This window comes from Penicillium pulvis, assembly GCF_028828015.1.
Source record: "Penicillium pulvis strain IBT 33274 chromosome Unknown scaffold_8_segment0_segment0, whole genome shotgun sequence".
NCBI lineage: Eukaryota > Fungi > Ascomycota > Eurotiomycetes > Eurotiales > Aspergillaceae > Penicillium > Penicillium pulvis.
The window spans coordinates 553093-570206 of NW_026643080.1; the positions used below are offsets into that span (position 1 = coordinate 553093).

The following is a 17114-nucleotide window of genomic DNA, read 5'->3' on the forward strand; positions in this document are numbered from 1 at the left end:
GTTGCGCAACCAACCCCGGCAGTGTATTGGCCGGCAGCTCGGCAGTCCGATTCCACTTGACAAAGATATAGAAATTGGTCCACAATCTTCAGCTGATATGATTTAGCTTTACCGAATGCCTGTGAAAAGGGTAGGGACTGAGGTGTAAAAGTGGGATTTCACGAGGACAGATACGTGGCCCGTGATGATGCAATCAGCGGTGAATCTGCGGGGTCTGAACGAGTCAAAGGACTCCTTGAGGAGGCTCCAAGGCAGACACAATCTCGGATTGGCTCGTGAAGCTCAGCTCCCCCGTAATATGGGACCTTTCTCACCGACGGCCATCCGCTAAACCCTACTAGTGGATAGTTTCGGGCTGTCCAATTGGTGAGTTGGAGGACCGGTCCGCTGAATGGATCCAGTGAGTGAGCTATCATTGGTCCTGGTGGTCCTCGATAGGTCCGAGGGCAGGTTTGGGCCAACCCCGCTGTGATCTGGTTGGTTGCCCTACAGGGCATTGACGATCACCCAGAACGAGGAGTTTCAGAGGGAGGGACAGATTCCCAGAAGATAAATAATCTTCGTGTTCCCACGTCAGAACTCAATCCATCAATCCTACCATATATTATCCTCCTCCTCTCTCTCTCCGATTTCGTCTCTTTACCATCCCTTTCTCACCAAGTAATGCGCTCTCACTCCCACCAGAGCGGTAATTACCCAAAGCGCTCTGCATCTCAGACTTCTTCCACCACAAGCTCTTCACGCAGCACTCAATGGTCTGACGAAAAGAAGAACCGTCGAATCTCCAACCCTATAGCCTCGAAATTATTCCGATCGGGGTCCAAATCACCCACTGAGATTGATATCCCTAAGCGCAAACACACTCACAGCCACTCCTTGGACACCCACTACATTCCTCGGAGCGATCCTGAAAAGAATTACTTCGATCAGTGTGACGGCTCCACCAGTTCTACTGAAATGTATCCCGAACCTTCATCACCCCAGTCTTCCAAGCAAGATTTCCCCAAGCGGGCATCCACTCCCACTCGGAAAAATGGCGATGACTATCGTCGCTATAGCGGCACAGTCAACCACTACGGTCGCCACTCAAATGACTGGCTCTTCGGTGGCTTCAGTGTGCGTGATACCGTCCGGGACGGTATCGAGAAGCTTCGTAACCACGACGAGAAGGATAGCTGAATGCCTCATCGACGCCGGGACTGATTTTACGAATTTCTCGTCGCTGGCCGTGGTACACCCTTTCTCAGCGCCCTATCCAAACCGGGCTGCTCTACTTCAATCCCCGCATGTGTGGAATCATGAACCCCGTGCGTTGGTGTGAATCAACTGTTGATCCACCATGAAACCAATATGTTTCTTTTATCCGCTGATATGATGGCGTCCTCTGAGCGCTCCATCGGCTAATGTATATCCGCGTCCGGGGATAATAAGACTTGCTTTGCATCGCGTTGGTCGCTTTGCCTGGCTCTAGTCATATGATGATATCTTTTACTTAAAGACACGAACTGGCTATTTTCGATTCTTCTTCACACAAGTGTGCTGGCTTTTGTTTTCTTTTTTTTGGTCGTTGAATCAGCTGTGCTGGGTTCTTCCGCTTCGGATATTTTTTATTATATGCTACACGACAGAATGTTCTATGCTCAGCTGTGCTGAATATGAAAAACTTGAACCACAGATGATATCATCTTATATGGCTTTTCGCTCAAAATGTAAATCCGTTCCTGATCCGACTTCCACTATCGGGGGTTTCCAAGTACCGAGGACAAGTCCGCCCCGTCTCCGACTATCGGCACTTCTCCGAGTCATTCCAGTATATAACAGTCAGCGAACATGACTTCAGAAAAATATGACTTAAAACACAGCTGACAATCAGCATAAAAAGGAGGCCTTCTAGAAAAACCAACTTGCTATGAAATTTGCCCTCCGACCTGCATACAAATTTTCAATTTTCAGCCGACCCGCTTCTATTTTCAGCCCCCACAATCAACTGCACACTCAGCTACATCGAGCTACATCCAGCGCGAATCTAAAAGCTCGTGCACCTCGAGTCGGAGCTTTACGCCAAAAGATTGCCATAATGGAATCTGCCAAGCCCATAGTGGCCGTTCTCTACCAGGCTCTGCCGCCACCAATCTATGGAGGCGTAAGCAAGCCCCCCAAGCCGGGAGGTACAGTGACTCAATCTATACTTCGCACTTATGCCCAAGATAGGCATTGGAGCCCCGAATAAAACTAGAAACGCTAACTATCCTTGATTTATTGACCAGGCTATCGGGATTCTGGCGCCGATATCGCCTATTCACTCAAATGTGGCGGAACTACCATGCTGACGCCGGTAGAATCCCCAGACCCCGCAAATCAGGATCAGTGGTGTTTCCCTGATACCGAAGAAGGCATCATCTCCGCGATCCAGAAAGGTGCAACGCATCTTTGGGCAAATACTGTGCTTTTCGCAGAACATCCGTTGCAGACTTCCTCGAAATTGACGCCCTTCGAGTCTAGCATTAAAGTTGTTGGTCAACCTCCACTTTGTGCGGATCGGTTTGATGATAAATCATTCACGAATGATCTGCTCCGCCAGCGGGGCGGCCTAACGCTGCCCAGGTCGTGGACTGCAGATGATCCCCGGGTATCACCGGATATCAGCAATGGCTCCACTGGACTCGCACAGGCGCAGCAATCGGTCCAAAAAGCCCTTGACGAGGTCTTATCTTTAATCAAACAGGATGACTATCCCATTGTCGCGAAACCTGTTCGCGGGCGGGGTAGCCACGGTGTAAAGATCTGTGAAAACGCAACAGAGCTAGCAGAACATGTGGCACATCTTTTCGATGAATCGTCCCGTGTCTTGTTGGAAGAGTATCTGACCGGGGAAGAGGGAACCATCACAATCATGCCACCGTCAGAAGAGCCGATCTCAGGTTTCGAGTCTACAGATCGGCAATCTAGCCATTGGGCGTTGCCTCCTGTGACCCGCTTCAACCATGTGGATGGGATTGCGCCATATAGCGGTAATATTGCGGTGACAGTGAACTCGCGCGCAGTGACTGCGGCGGAGATGGAGGCGGATCCTGCTTACGCGGATATCATGAAAGAATGCGAGACTGTGGCGGGGCTTTTAGGGACAACTGCACCGTTGCGCATTGATATCCGACGATTCACAGCGGGATCCAAGTTTGCCTTGTTTGATATCAATATGAAGCCGGTATGTTTGGTCGACTCGTCTTGCCCTATAAATGCGACTCTGATTAACTTTCGGGGAAATACTGACTTGACGGTTGGCGCAGAATATCACCGGGCCTGGACGTCCTGGTCGCGATGATCAGTTGAGCCTTATGGGCCTTGCAGCTGAGAGTATGGGTGTAGATTATCTTACTTTTCTGCAGTCTGTGCTTGGATCGGCGCAAGGGCTTGGGCACCTGCGGCATTACAGTAGTACGCTTGGCAACTCGGCCGAATAAGAAGGAAGAGAACGAAATCAATGGGAACGAAAAGGAATGAGAATAAAAAGAAAACTGCGAATTACAAATAGAGATCCAAGAATTACAAATAAGGTCCGAGAATATGGGGGAAAAGTACGTGAAGTGTGCTTTCTTTTCTGAAGCCTTTGTTCTGACTCGATGCCCTACAATCAAGTGAAACCATAGAAAATTTGGCTGTACTATCACTTCCCCACATCTCGCGTTTGGTCATCGTTTATTCAAATCACAGCGATGAAAATAAATCAATGTATCAATCATATGTATAGGTCTGTTCTGTAAGACACGTAACAAATATAATGGAATCGTTGCATTATCTTCAGGGTCAAACTAATCTAGAAGAAACCAAATACCCGGTCCTAGCCTTCGCCTTTTACCAATAAGGGAAGGTGCCGAAGACGACTAAGGAGTTTTTTCCCAAATAAATCCAAGAAAGAAAAAATGAACGAATTAAATTAACAAAAAGCAAAGAAATGAACACCGGAAACTCCACAGCCAAAATCCAATAACGACTTTCCATCCGACCCGTCTAATCACATCGCTTGCCACCTCCCTATATCCATTATTGTGATATCAAATTTTTGAGAGGTAAGCGGCTGATGACTAGTCAGCCGGGGGATCAGCTAAGGTTTATCAAAGTCAGCAATTGGCTTGGAAAGGTAATGGGAGGGGTAGATGTCTCGGACCCAGGAACATGGGATAGGGAAAGTGGATGAATAAGCAAAGCCAAAACTAAGCGTAAAGAAAAGACGGACCCACTTGGTCATTATGCCACAGTAATAATTCCAGAATCAACAAATTCTTTGGTAACGATACCATTTGGCGAGGCTGTGGCTAGCATCACGCGCAATCGGTACTTGCCCGGTGTCGAGATAGCTAGACTAGTGAACTTCGCAGAGCCGCTCATTGCACTGTCGCAAACACTTGTTGTCAGGCTACCAGTAAGCCCTGTCGCGGCGCCAGTGCCAGCTTCATTTCGTAGTGAGGCATTGAGCACGAGGGCATGTACACTTTGAGATGGTGTGCCGATTGGGCGCACCGACACTGTCACGGGGAGAGTGAAAGGTTGGCTAGGGCGCACGGAGGCTGGTGGGGCGACTTCAAATGAGAGGCTGAACTCGCGGGTAGCCATTTTTATTGAAAGGCCGACTGAATGTGGCGTAATTATAATTGAGGAAGATTGAATAGTGAGATAGGGTGCGATATGGCGTCTTCAAGCTTCACGAGATCTATCTTGAATAGGTTGAGCACCAATGGACGAGAAAGATTGAGATATAAGTAGTATATCCGGAGATAGGGGTTGAGAGAAGTAAGAAGAGTAGTTCGAGTAAGTGGTCCAAGGGGGTCAATGCTTTGGGGGATAGAAGGGATTGAAGTAGAGTACTAAATGATCTGAGATTGTTTGAAAGAATTGAATTGAGAATCATCATGAAAAGAAGGTTTCTTTTGGGTTCATATAGATTCCGGCAGCAGCCGAGACCTCCGATATTGTAGATCCCTAGGATCCATATCTTAGATTAGGTATTGGGTCGCTATGCACACTAGTTGCCACCGGCAAAAGTACCACGCGATGAGCGCATAAACAAGATGTGACCAGGTTCCTGGGATCGGGGACCATCAAGGCAGCCGTAATACCAAAAGATCACAAATGTGAATTCAGAAATAGTCGATAAGACCAATAGAAATAAAGAAATTAAAGAAAAAAAGAAGAGATCATCCGGCCGAGTTGGAGTTCGCTTGGCAGCTGCAGTATCCTTGCTGCAGCACGTTCCGGCAAAAGCAACACGAACAGTGGGGGGAGGGGGGAGCTATGCTCTGGTGTTTGATCGACAAGTGCAGGGGGGAAGACTAGATCTGAGAAGGTCCAAGGATGCGCTGCAGGATGATCTGATGCTAGCGAGTGGATCAGTCTGGAGCAAGTAATCTGTTCTCCACACAGGACATCCTTTTGTCCTTTTATGCGAGCTGACCAAATCTTCACCCAGGAACAGCCCTGTGCAGATTGACACGCGGCTTGGCATGCACGATTGACGTTCCAAGGTGCAGGGGAAAGACGAACATGGGTAGAGTGGGGACCCGAGAGGGGTTCACTAGGGTTGTTTTCTTTGTTGTTTTTCCAATAGTTCGGTGCACGGATCCGCTAAATGTTCAAGAGCAAATCCCGCTTGGCTCTTTCCAAGAACCGTCCGGCCCGTCGCAGCTGTCATAGGGTCCTTGGGGGCATTAGTGGCGTGAGACTATGGACTGCCGCTTGCCTCACTTTCAAAAGTTCATGGTCTAGTTTAACCGCATGGGTCATATCATAATTAGGGCATATTCACCAATAGCAATAAAGGTAGGAGCTGCAGGCTCGATCGGATCAAGGGAGGAATAGAGCAGACCGCAAGATTCATTGCAGGAATCAAGCCTCCCCAAAGGAGCCTGCAAGCCACACCTAACGGTGAACTGTGGCAAGTGGACCATGAGTAAGCGGTCTCCATCCTGTCGGGCTCCCCGAGACCTTATTTACGAAAGCCTCCAATATTGCAGCTACCGGTAAGTTCTTGCCCTCTTGAGCTAATATTGTATCCAACTGTTCGAGATTCAAAAGCTGTTGCCTGGGAGTGCGACAAAATAATTTTTAACGAAGATGACAGATCCTATCGATGAGATCACACTAGCCACAGTCCTTCAGCATGGTCAGCCTCACCCTTGGCCCGTCGGGTCCGCGAGAAAGGTCGAGACCACTCTACTAGCTCCGCTTGGGAACCATTCTGTCCAACCCAGGGAAATCCTGCACGCACCATGTGTGCGCTAGATCACTGGACTAGGATCGCAGAATAGTTACTGGTCCACGAGGGAAGAAGCTTCCACCCAGATGCGTGTCTGTGGGTTCCTTGGCGGCGATCCACCCCAAGATACTGTAATGGTGCTGGACTGGACGATCAGTTGCCAATCTGACACGGACCAGGAACTAGTTTCCAGATTTGTCCCCGCAGCGGGTGATGCAATTTCTGCTTACAAAGCTGCTTAACGCCGATTATCAGGGTTTCCACGATGTAAACCCGACGGCAAGATCGTCGTCTCGAACAGGTTCATGACGTTTGACAAGTGCATTATACTTCAAAAGCCGAGACAGGTCGCAATAAAAAGAAAAGGGCGAAAAACCAACCTTGTTTTGCAATAAATTATTTTGGGGACCTGCAGTGTCGATCACATATGGTTATGTCCTAGGGGTTCGTTCTAGTCACGACGGCAGTCAATAGTCGCACCGCCACAGCACCAGCCGCATTTTAGTGTGGCTAAAGCAAGGAGTGGCTGGTGAGAACTGTGGCGGTGTAGGACCAGGTTACCCAATGCGGAAGGCACTATCGTCATCTGATGCCTGAAGCATGTTTTCGTCTCCATTTTGTCTTTGTTTTCTTCAGGAGACCCGCTACAAATCCCGTTCTATTGCCTCCAGCATGGATCATCCTTGGCTTAAAAGAGCGGAGTGCAGAAAATGCCCAAACTTGAATCTTCCTTCATGTGATAGTCACCCAAGACCTTCACCGTTTCGATTCTTGTTGCCTGTCTCAGGTCGATCTGGGGTCTTTAATGCGAACAAATAATATGATATGTCACTTTGATATCATTACAAGAACACAACCCGGGTGAAAGGATGTATTCGTCATGGCATGATCAAAGTGGAAAGAATATCACATTCTTGCATGTCTAGGGTTCCATGCAAAGTGGCCACTTGAAGAATAAAGAATACAATTGGTCTAACTTCCGTCTAGTATCAGTCAAGTCCAAAATATATCAATAAATTTCCATAATCAAACACTCCCTCCCAAGATCGAAGACAAAATCCCGAGGACTTTCACCGAAGTTTTTCACCGCTTGTCAATACCATAAGTTGTACAAGAAACAGTACCCCTTGATCAAAGCAGCCAGCAATGGGTACCTCAAATGCTCGAGAAAAGTCTTATCATGAAAAGTCATCATGCGTAGAGCAAATTTGTCAATTGTACTCCGCGGTGTGCCATCAGTAAACATCATCCAGTTCAACATATCCTTCGTATGAGCAGCTGTCCGCTCTGCTCTCACAAAAAGATCGTTCTCAAAAGTCCTAATCTCAGCCAAGAGTTTCTGAGTAGGTGCTGATGAGCCAGTTGCTCTGAGAATCGCCTGTGACAGCATTAAGGCGTCTTGCATGCTCAAATTGACCCCTTCCCCAGCAAAAGGTGTCATAAGATGAGCGGCGTCACCTATTAATGTGACACCAGGGTGATGCTCCCAGCACCAACCCACAGGAAGCATGTATAATGAACGAGCCACAGCATCCTCTCCCTTTACCACCAGATCAAGCAATTCAGGATGCCAGTCCTGAAATTCTTCCCTGATAGTCTTTTCAATGGATTCAGGGCTTTGAATGTTACATGAGCCATTCTGCATCCAGTCTTCAGACCTCTGACTCCAACAAGACGTATATAAGCTACCATCCCCAATCTGCTGGCTGAAAATTGCCCGACGATCAGACAGAGAGAACAGTGAGCCCCGATTGGTATGTTCGTAGCATTTTGGCGCTGTCTCTTTGGCATTGGGGATATTAAACATATACCCACCAACACCGGAGTACACTGGCTTCTGGGCTGACAGCATTTTGCGAACTTTGCTCCAGGCACCATCAGCACCCACCACTAAGTCAAACCCAGTTTCGACACCATGGTCAAAGATCAAATTGTGGTCTTCGTCGATTGCACGCAGGTGGCAGCCCCATCGAATCATATCTGAGGGGAAAGAGTCCAGCAGAATCGTGCGGAGGGCTGCCCGGTCGATTTCAGGACGGCCGCGAGACGAATCTTCCTCCGCACCGGGAAGACGGACATATTTTCGGAGTTTTTTGTCACAAATAGTTACGGCTTCTCCGTCGTATCGAGCATGTTTCGTAAATTCCTCCCACAACCCTGCTTTTTCAAGGGCCTTGAGACCTGTGTCTGGGTGCAGATCTAGAGGTAGGCACTAGGAAGCCCGGGAATAATACACATAGCTCGGTAGGTACCTGAGCGGATAGACCGCTTCAAGAGCCCTAACTTTAGACGGTTTGTTGCGCAAAATTTCTGGAGTTAAGGCATACCGTGCTCGGAGTCGGGGTGTCGGAGCCGACTTTCGGGGTTTTACTAGCGCTTATGTAATTTTGTACTTATCTTTTAACATCAGAGACTTTAATTTTTCAAATAAATTCACGTAGACTAGATTAATTTGAGCCTTGAAAATGCCACGGTTATTTGTGTCTGTAGGAATTTGATTCAGATTAGGATCTTCTTTGGTTTCGGTTGTAGACTTAGCCGACGGGTAATATGCACCCTCATCGGATTGTTACAATATCTTGGGTATCGTATAACTCTGAAACATGATAGGATCAGCTTTTATGAGAAAGTTTCAGCTTGCTGGTAGCTGTTGCAATTGGGCCAGGAAGTCCGTATCCAGGTCTCCATCGTAGAAACCCAGATTTTGTGCGAAAGAAGGCTCTTGTCTGGGAATTGGTTAGTAGGTGAACAACAGCAACTAGGGGGATTGAGAAGTAATTACCTGCTGGTAGGAAATGAGACGACCATTTCCTCAAACAAGGCATCGTATATTTCAGCGTCGCCTGTCCTTGCAAGAGAGTGCGATGTTGGGAATTCGGCGGTTGCCGAGAGACTTGGCATACCCATGACTGATAATGATTGTTGAGGCTGGAAGGCAGTCAAGCTAGTCGAATTAGTTATATCTTCCATGCTAGGTGCCGGCACTGAGCCATTCAGGCTTCCTGGTGGCCGCATTCTTTGTTCGCTTGAGGGCATGGGGGTCAAATATTGAAGATTATCACTCCAATCGTAATTGGCTGTCTTGAGAGGACGCAAATGTTTGGAAATGCGATTTTGCAATTCTTCCTTCTCGGGAAGGTCTGAGAGATTGAGACACTTTTGGCATTGGAGTGCAAAGCAAAGGGTGAGCGGCGAGGAGCCGACTGTGCCGGTCGTCTCACGATAATGATCAAGGGTGTCGAGCAGATGATGAATGGTGCTGACACATAGATCTTTGATCACGGGCGAGACTGGCTCAAACTTATGAAACAATGAAATTGTTGTGAATGAAGATGTAAGGTGAAGAATCAGAAGAGGAGGACTGGCATGAGATCGTCTTTTGTAGGAATGGCTTCGTGAAATTATGCTTTTTATCTGTCGTAAGTCTTCCAGAAGATCTGCAAAGCGAGAGTCATCCAAGGGTTGATATAATATTTGGCATAAGTTTTGCATGAGCTGCTGGACAAGGTTGAACGTGCTTAATGCTCGCAATGGAGTGGACGGTATTCTCCGTCCTGCGGAGCCCGCACCAGGACGAGAAGGAGACCAAACATCCCACTCTTCCACATCATCTTCTTCCACCGGCCCACATGCTAATTGCTCTTCTTGAGAGAAACTAGGAGTCCGGCCCAGCAAGGCCGACAAAACGTTGTCTAGAAGGACACACCCATTATAGGTGTGACTCAAGCGACCCTTCTCTGTTGCCAAGGATAAGGTGGCTAGCATCCTCGTGGCTTGGCCAACGACTAACCATGCTTGGCTATTATTACCCATGGCGATATGCACTAGAACAATAATCAACATGGCTTGGATGTGACCCAGGTCCAGATTGTCCCAATGCGCCAGAATCTGTTGCTCAATGGCGAGTTGAAGAGAAAACAAGTGGGGCGCTCCATTGTTAGAAATTCCTTTCATAGCAGATGTATAAATAATCAACGACCACAGTACCAGGCGAGATGAAGAGTCTCCAGAGGTATGGCCATTGCCCTGGTGCATGGCGCGTAGGACCGAACGGCGTTCAAGTATAGGAAACCAGCAATGGGTATAAGCGAAGTAGAATTCCACCAGATCTGATGTATTGTCTGGTATCTGAAATCCAGTAAGTCCTTGAGGCTGTATTGATTTCGAAACCTCTTGAAAGGTCTGAGGTATGCTGTGTTCTGGATTTGACAGTGTGGTGTCATGAACGTCCAGAGGCTCGTCGTCGTCCCGCGGCTCTGCCGGTTCCCACTCCTGATCATCGAAAGCACCATCCTCGGGTCCAAAGGTGAGTAATTGGGATACATCTCGGTGGAGCTTGGACTTTCGCCAAATTGAAACCGACTGGCGCCCAAGCTTGCTCGTGAGGAAGTTGTCATTCCCCCGCAAATCTCGGAGTAAGTTATGCATTGTACTCTCGCTGTTCGGAACATGTTTCAGCATTAAACCCAGAAACATCTCCAGGCTGCGCACGTAGCCAGATGGAAGCCCACGTCGACCTCCACCTGTCTCGTAGGTACAGGCCCGATTGGCCTGGCTGCAGATGGAGCATACGGGCTGTTCTCCATCACACTTGGATTTGCGTCGACGGCACTGATCACAGGCGCGGTAAATACGCTGCCGCTTCAACGAACGTGGGTTCGACATCCTAACGCATCTCAGTACTAAATCCAAGCATATACATCTGCGCATTAGGAATCCTCGGGATCAAGCGTGGCGATAGTCACGTGATCGGTGATGACTTTAACCGAAAGGTTACAATGCGACAATTAACGACAATGCGATGGCAAAGACGGTGAATATCTACTACGATTCACACGCGATAAGGATTGTATTTGATTGAAGCTGTTGATGAAATGATTTCCCTTAGACAACAATTGTTCCTCTCATACACACTATCCTGAACCTCCACCAACCTCACCAACTTTTTGGCAGCCGATTGGAGATTCTTCGGCTTCATTTTTTCCCTTAAGAGAAGTAGTACATGCTCTCTAAAGGATTGATGTTAAAATGAGTCCCGTTGTAGCCTCGAATCCCCGCGGAAATCCTGAGAATTCTCCCTTGAGACCTCCAGATGAGGCTCTGAGCTTTCATCGACACTATGATCCACAAGCAACGCTTTTGCTCGTAGGGTTCTTCGGTGCCGGCAAGAAAACCCTGGGTATCATAGCATCAGTCGCCTTGAGGCGACGCTTTATAGACTTCGACTTCTATTTTAAGCAAGAAGTTCAGTCCTCACCACAAGAATTCATTGCTCGCCGCGGACTGGCCCAATATCGCGAGATCGAGCTCAAGATATCGCGGGATCTTCTCACTAAATATGATAGAAACTGTGTCATAGTTGGCCTCGGAGGATTTGCCAGCCGCCCTCAGCAGACGCTTCTGGCCGAGTTTGCTCAACATCATCCAGTTGTCTATGTGAGGCGAGATGAACAAGACCTGCGGCAATTTGTCACCACCAGCCCCGAGAAATTCGATCGAATATTCGAATTGGGCAACGAGTTTTTCGAGTCGTGCTCCAACTTTGACTTCTTCAATCTCACTCAAGGACAGCCTGATCAGGCGCTGCCCGCGTACCTCAAACTCAAGGAAACGGAGCGTCTAGTCGTGGCATTTCTGCGTCGGATATTTGGAAGCTTCCTCCCTCAGACATTCTCTGCAGACCTGCTCTCTCCGGCACATACCTTTTCCTTGCAGGTTCCTCTAGCCTGGCTTGATGAGATAAGTCCAGACTTGGGCTTACTAGAGACTGGTGCCGATGCTATCGCCCTATTAATAACGCCCTCCGACATACATTCGACTCGACTAGCATCTAGGCTTTCTCAGCATATAGCAACTTTGCGGAAGCATTCCCGGGTTGCAATAATCATCGACATGGCGGCAATCACTTCCAAGTCGCTGGATTCCAGGACCCATGAGAAGATACTGGAAACGATTGTCCGCCTTGCTCCTGACATCCTTATTATACCGCTCGACTTCAATACCGAAATTCTGGAAAAGCTGAACTGCTCGAAGGGATTTACAAAAGTCATTGCTTATTTCCACGAAAAAGCCCCAGTGGGATCGCAACGAAATTCTCTCACACCTTTGATTCTCCGTGAACGGACGCGATCATTACGAGTAGATGCAATTCGCATCACTGGAGAATCTGAATACCCAGAAGATAATCTTCAATGTGTTCCATTTTTTAAAGAAGCGGTCGCCATCATGGATGTTCCTGTCGTTGCATATAACACAGGACCCGTCGGCCGATCCTCGATCTGCTTGAACCCTACTTTGTCACCAGTAGTCCTGCCATCTATGCAGCCTGATGGACTCACCGTGCAGCAAGCACAGCAGGCAATGACAGCATTTTTTCTTCTGCCCAAAAAAAAGTTCACCATCTTTGGACAGAGTGTGAAGTACAGTCTTTCGCCAGAAATGCATCACGCAGCGTATGAATATTGTGGACTACCACATACCTACGACACCTTCCAGGCCGATAATATTTCCGCGATTCATGGGGTTTTGAATGATGCAGACCGTGGTGGTGTTACCATCTCTCTTCCTTTTAAATCTGCAATCCTGCCTTTCATTGATGTGATCACCCCGGATGCAGACGATATGCAGGCTGTGAATACAGTTGTAATAGAGCAAAAAACTCAGTCTGATGGGTCACGGGTCACCATACGGAAGGGTTATAACACAGATCACATCGGAATTAGAGATTGCATCGATAAACATCTCTCTCCAGCCAACGCAGTGCGGGATGGAACCACAGCCCTGATCGTAGGCGCTGGAGGGATGGCCCGCGCAGCGATCTATGCTTGTTACGAGCTCGGCGTTCAACGCATTTTCATTTATAACCGCACACCCGAAAATGCGCAAAAGCTCGCAGATTATTGGAACAAGTGGGCTCATTCCAAGCCTGGTGTCAATTTACAAGTTGATATCCTCCGGTCAGCGGATTCCTGGCCTGCAGATCTTCGTCTGCCAACCATTGTCGTGCCCTGCATTCCACCCTTCCAAATCGGTAGTGAACACCCGGTGGTATTCCAAATTCCAGATCAATGGCTTGAGAGCCGGACAGGTGGAGTCTTTGTCGAGGTAAGTTCATTTCCCACCTTTATATTCCGAATCAAAGATTGACCCTTAACCAGGTTGCTTATGGCCCTTTCAAAACGGATTTAATGAAGCAGATGCTCCCTCGTGCATCGAAAGGCTGGGTCGTCGTGAGTGGGCTGTTGGTTCTTGTTGAACAAGGTATCGCCCAGTATGAAATATTTACGAAGCGGCCTGCACCCGTTCATGTTATGCAGCGTGTTATCCGGGAACAATCCATCAAATATGGATTTGTTCATCAATGAAATTTCTTATTGCGATATTGGATGATTTATCTTGTCTTCGAAGTCCAAAGCCAAACTTGAGATAGTCATAGAAGATATAAACTCAAAATAAGACTTTAGATCTAAATTCGTCAGTAGGTTGTCAGCTTTCGGATATGATCATGACCGAGAGCGAGCGTAAGGCTTTAGCCTACCCGAGACTAGAGATTCAACACCACATTAAAGACATCTAATTCCTGCTGAACATATTTGGCCATACGCTCCATTAAGCAACACCACTTTATTAATAATAAGATGACCTACCAACCGGCTATCATGAGTGCGTCTCTCGGGCGCGCTTGGTTGCACGACCTGGACTACAAGTTGGATCAAGCCGCCAAAGCGGGGTTCAAAGGCATCGAGATTTTCTACGAAGACCTGGACTATGCCGCACGCAAGATCTCAGGGAACGATACACCAACTTCAGAGCATATTCTGGAAGCGTCGGAAAATGTGAGCTCCGCGTGTAAAGGCCGGGGTCTCGAAATCATAAGCCTGCAGCCATTCCTGTTCTACGAGGGTCTCAAGGACAGGGATCAGCATGCCATTTTAATCGAGAAAATGGAGCTCTGGTTGAATATTGCAAAGATTCTCAACACCAACACAATTCAAGTTCCTGGCAACTTCTTGCCGGCAGAGCAGTTGACTGGCGACTTTGATGTTATTGCCGCCGATCTGCGCCAAATCGCAGACATGGGTGCAGCGGTTGATCCCCCAGTGCGCTACGCATATGAAAATCTGTGCTGGAGTACACATGTTGACACATGGGAGAAGGTGTGGGATGTGGTCAAGCGTGTTGATAGACCCAATTTTGGGATGTGTTTGGATACTTTCAACATTGCCGGCCGGGTATGGGCGGATCCGGCTTCTCCGACAGGCAAGACGCCCAATGCAGATGCCGAGCTCAAGGCATCGATGGAGAGACTAGTAAAGGACGTGGATGTTTCCAAGGTTTTCTTTATTCAGGTAGTTGATGCCGAGCGTATGGAATCGCCTCTTGTTGCAGGCCATCCCTTCCATGTGGATGGTCAACCAGCCCGGATGAGCTGGTCGCGAGCCGCGCGCACTTTCATGTATGAGGAGGATCGTGGGGCCTATATGCCAGTGGAAGATGTGGCCAAGGCAATTATTCATGGACTGGGGTACAAAGGTCCTGTTTCGATGGAGCTGTTCTCCAGGACCATGGCGGAAGAAGGCCAGCACGTCCCCGATGAGCATGCGATTAGGGGTATGGCGTCGTGGAAGAAGTTGGCACAGAGATTGAACTTGAACTAGACAGCAGTAAAAGCAACATCAGCAGTAATGAAAACATTTTCACATATGTGCAGGTTATTTGATTCGTGCGCTCAGTACAATTTGAGATCATCAGTAATGTAAATTTGCATTTATACATCAATAGTCTTTCCATCCAGCCAGTCCTTGGACAGCTTATACAAAAGGTCATGCTTCTCTCCGCATACAGTTCCTACATGTCGCCTGTGTCCAGGCATATCCTTCAACACCTTTACACCCATAGTGAGCTCTTGGCAGTAGGCCAGACACTTATACCCTTCAGGGTAAGAGTTGAGCTTCTCTTCGTCCACCTGGGGGATCTTGTTCGGGTTGACAGGAATGAGCTTATCCTTCTCATACCAGTGTCGGACAAACCGAGCACCCCAACGTCCATTGACCTTTTCAAAGCAGAACCAGAACCGGCAATCAGCCTCGGCGTCAACGTCACAGCCGTCAATGGTGAATCGCTGAGTGATGGTGGCCTTCAGTTTGGTGATGGCACGAATTCCATCAGGTGTGATATCAGTTGTCACTCCGTGGCAGCGGTGCATGATGAAAGCGCCCTTGTCCATGCCAGCCTTGGAAACTTCCATGAACTCCTTGAAATGGACACGGCCAGACCAGGTAGTATAAACATGCGCGTCTTCATGAAAGATTGACTCAAAGTTTTCCCATTCACAAGCGTCACTGTATCATCTTGTTAGAAAGTGAACGCCATATAATGGAATCGATGTTCGTACCGGTAACATGGCCATCCCTCTGCGAGTTCACGCAGCTTAGCGCGCTCGAGGACTAGGTCATCCGGGCCATTGTTGCGGATGGCGTTTTGGGGCCAAGTGCCCGCAGGTAGAGAATGTAAGTCGACCATTTTGTTTATTTGACTGAAGCTTTTTTTTTAACTGATGACAAGAAACCACGGGACTATATACTCCAATTTGGCGGGGATATCCGAAGATCGGATTATCCGCTGCCGGTAAAGACAGTCGGCAAATGTCATTACCGACAAGATGCATCGCCACCCCGCATCTACGGATCAAAGGGGTGACGTGGACTCTTCGGCACTGGTCAAAGTCACGCATTGGTAAATCAAGTCTGCAGCCATAGGCTATTTATAATGAAAAAGCTTGAGTGTGAGATAACAAGAAGTATATATGTAAGTTTTATACTATTGTTTTCTCAACCTTCTAGAAGTTGATGCCCTTGCTTTCTTCCGCAGCCTTCAAAAGAACATTCCAAGCGCCCTGTTGGTCCATTTTCTTACAGAGTTCCTCTCCGGCCCATAACCGCCATTGCTCCTCAATCTGGTATCCAATAACATGTGTTCCTTCAACGCAAGGCCATCCCAACTGCTCTGCCAACTTGATCATCCGGGTTCTTCTCGGCTTGAAACACATATCAAGCAACACTCCCTTCTCTGCTCGCGAAAGGAAATGCTTCAACATAGAAGCGACTGTAAACTCAGATGGTGACTTGGGTTCAAGATCCGGTACAGTGCCGATAACATAGTAAGGACTCAACAGTTTCTCTGCTTGCTCTAATGTCTTGACATGAATGATGCTCGGGATATTTGGGAGCTTCCGTGAATCCCGGATGAGATTGACAACCTCCTCCTCATCTCGATTCAGGACGTAGATCGTGGGACAGTTAAGGTGCTCTGTAAGAGCGTAGACGGCCGCGCGGCTTGCACCTCCAGCTCCAACGATCAAGGCCGATGCGGGGAATGTTACAGACGGCCTTTCCTCCTCCAAGCCTTTCTCGAGCAGACAGCCTTTAATTCCTCGCCAGTCAGTGTTGGTACCACAGAGCCGTCTGGGACTGCCATCCTTGTAGAAAACGTTGTTGCATGCGCCAATGATGGTCGCTAGCTCATCCGGCTCACAGAGATGCTCCATGATTGTATTCTTGTAGGGCATCGTGACAACAAGACCAGCAGTGGTAGGGTCCTTGGCTAGATTGACGAGCTCTTCTGCTGTCGGGCACTCAGTTGCATGAAATGTCCATGGAAGACCGAGCGACTTAGCAATATAGTTGTGCATGTCTGGTGCAATTGAATGTGTGACACCAACTCCAACAAGGTGGAGGGCCATATCTTGTTGTTGCGACATAGTTTCGATAACGCGGACTCTGCGTATGGAGGCAGAACAGTTGATATTTTTTATCCTCTTTATCTCAATAAGTTGACAGGAGAAGCTTCTCAATGAATTGGAGAT

The 17114-nt window shown here is 48.1% G+C and overlaps 9 protein-coding genes across 9 annotated transcripts; 4 read left to right on the plus strand and 5 right to left on the minus strand.

Moving 5' to 3' along the window:
- Window positions 1-663: 663 nt before the first annotated feature.
- N7503_009610 (uncharacterized protein) lies at window positions 664-1179 on the plus strand (the record flags this gene model as incomplete). The annotated part of the gene is made up of 1 exon (XM_057069156.1): window positions 664-1179. One exon carries the CDS (start codon window positions 664-666, stop codon window positions 1177-1179), a length of 516 nt encoding a protein of 171 aa, XP_056915767.1.
- Window positions 1180-2077: 898 nt separating this feature from the next.
- N7503_009611 (uncharacterized protein) lies at window positions 2078-3461 on the plus strand (the record flags this gene model as incomplete). Its single annotated transcript, XM_057069157.1, has 3 exons — window positions 2078-2168; window positions 2268-3205; window positions 3288-3461. The coding sequence occupies 3 exons, from the start codon at window positions 2078-2080 to the stop codon at window positions 3459-3461; spliced, it is 1203 nt and encodes a 400-aa protein (XP_056915768.1).
- A 784-nt stretch (window positions 3462-4245) lies between these two features.
- N7503_009612 (uncharacterized protein) lies at window positions 4246-4611 on the minus strand (the record flags this gene model as incomplete). The annotated part of the gene is made up of 1 exon (XM_057069158.1): window positions 4246-4611. One exon carries the CDS (start codon window positions 4609-4611, stop codon window positions 4246-4248), a length of 366 nt encoding a protein of 121 aa, XP_056915769.1.
- Window positions 4612-7343: 2732 nt separating this feature from the next.
- N7503_009613 (FAD-dependent oxidoreductase) lies at window positions 7344-8488 on the minus strand (the record flags this gene model as incomplete). The annotated part of the gene is made up of 2 exons (XM_057069159.1): window positions 7344-8431; window positions 8485-8488. The coding sequence occupies 2 exons, from the start codon at window positions 8486-8488 to the stop codon at window positions 7344-7346; spliced, it is 1092 nt and encodes a 363-aa protein (XP_056915770.1).
- A 394-nt stretch (window positions 8489-8882) lies between these two features.
- On the minus strand, window positions 8883-10915 carry N7503_009614 (Zn(II)2Cys6 transcription factor; the record flags this gene model as incomplete). The annotated part of the gene is made up of 2 exons (XM_057069160.1): window positions 8883-8976; window positions 9033-10915. 2 exons carry the CDS (start codon window positions 10913-10915, stop codon window positions 8883-8885), a joined length of 1977 nt encoding a protein of 658 aa, XP_056915771.1.
- Window positions 10916-11278: 363 nt separating this feature from the next.
- N7503_009615 (putative pentafunctional AROM polypeptide) lies at window positions 11279-13614 on the plus strand (the record flags this gene model as incomplete). Its single annotated transcript, XM_057069161.1, has 2 exons — window positions 11279-13354; window positions 13408-13614. The coding sequence occupies 2 exons, from the start codon at window positions 11279-11281 to the stop codon at window positions 13612-13614; spliced, it is 2283 nt and encodes a 760-aa protein (XP_056915772.1).
- A 273-nt stretch (window positions 13615-13887) lies between these two features.
- Window positions 13888-14907, plus strand: N7503_009616 (sugar phosphate isomerase/epimerase family protein; the record flags this gene model as incomplete). The annotated part of the gene is made up of 1 exon (XM_057069162.1): window positions 13888-14907. The coding sequence occupies one exon, from the start codon at window positions 13888-13890 to the stop codon at window positions 14905-14907; it is 1020 nt and encodes a 339-aa protein (XP_056915773.1).
- A 110-nt stretch (window positions 14908-15017) lies between these two features.
- On the minus strand, window positions 15018-15772 carry N7503_009617 (putative pathogenesis associated protein Pep2; the record flags this gene model as incomplete). Its single annotated transcript, XM_057069163.1, has 2 exons — window positions 15018-15591; window positions 15645-15772. The coding sequence occupies 2 exons, from the start codon at window positions 15770-15772 to the stop codon at window positions 15018-15020; spliced, it is 702 nt and encodes a 233-aa protein (XP_056915774.1).
- A 316-nt stretch (window positions 15773-16088) lies between these two features.
- Window positions 16089-17009, minus strand: N7503_009618 (shikimate dehydrogenase family protein; the record flags this gene model as incomplete). The annotated part of the gene is made up of 1 exon (XM_057069164.1): window positions 16089-17009. The coding sequence occupies one exon, from the start codon at window positions 17007-17009 to the stop codon at window positions 16089-16091; it is 921 nt and encodes a 306-aa protein (XP_056915775.1).
- Between the last annotated feature and the right edge of the window lie 105 nt (window positions 17010-17114).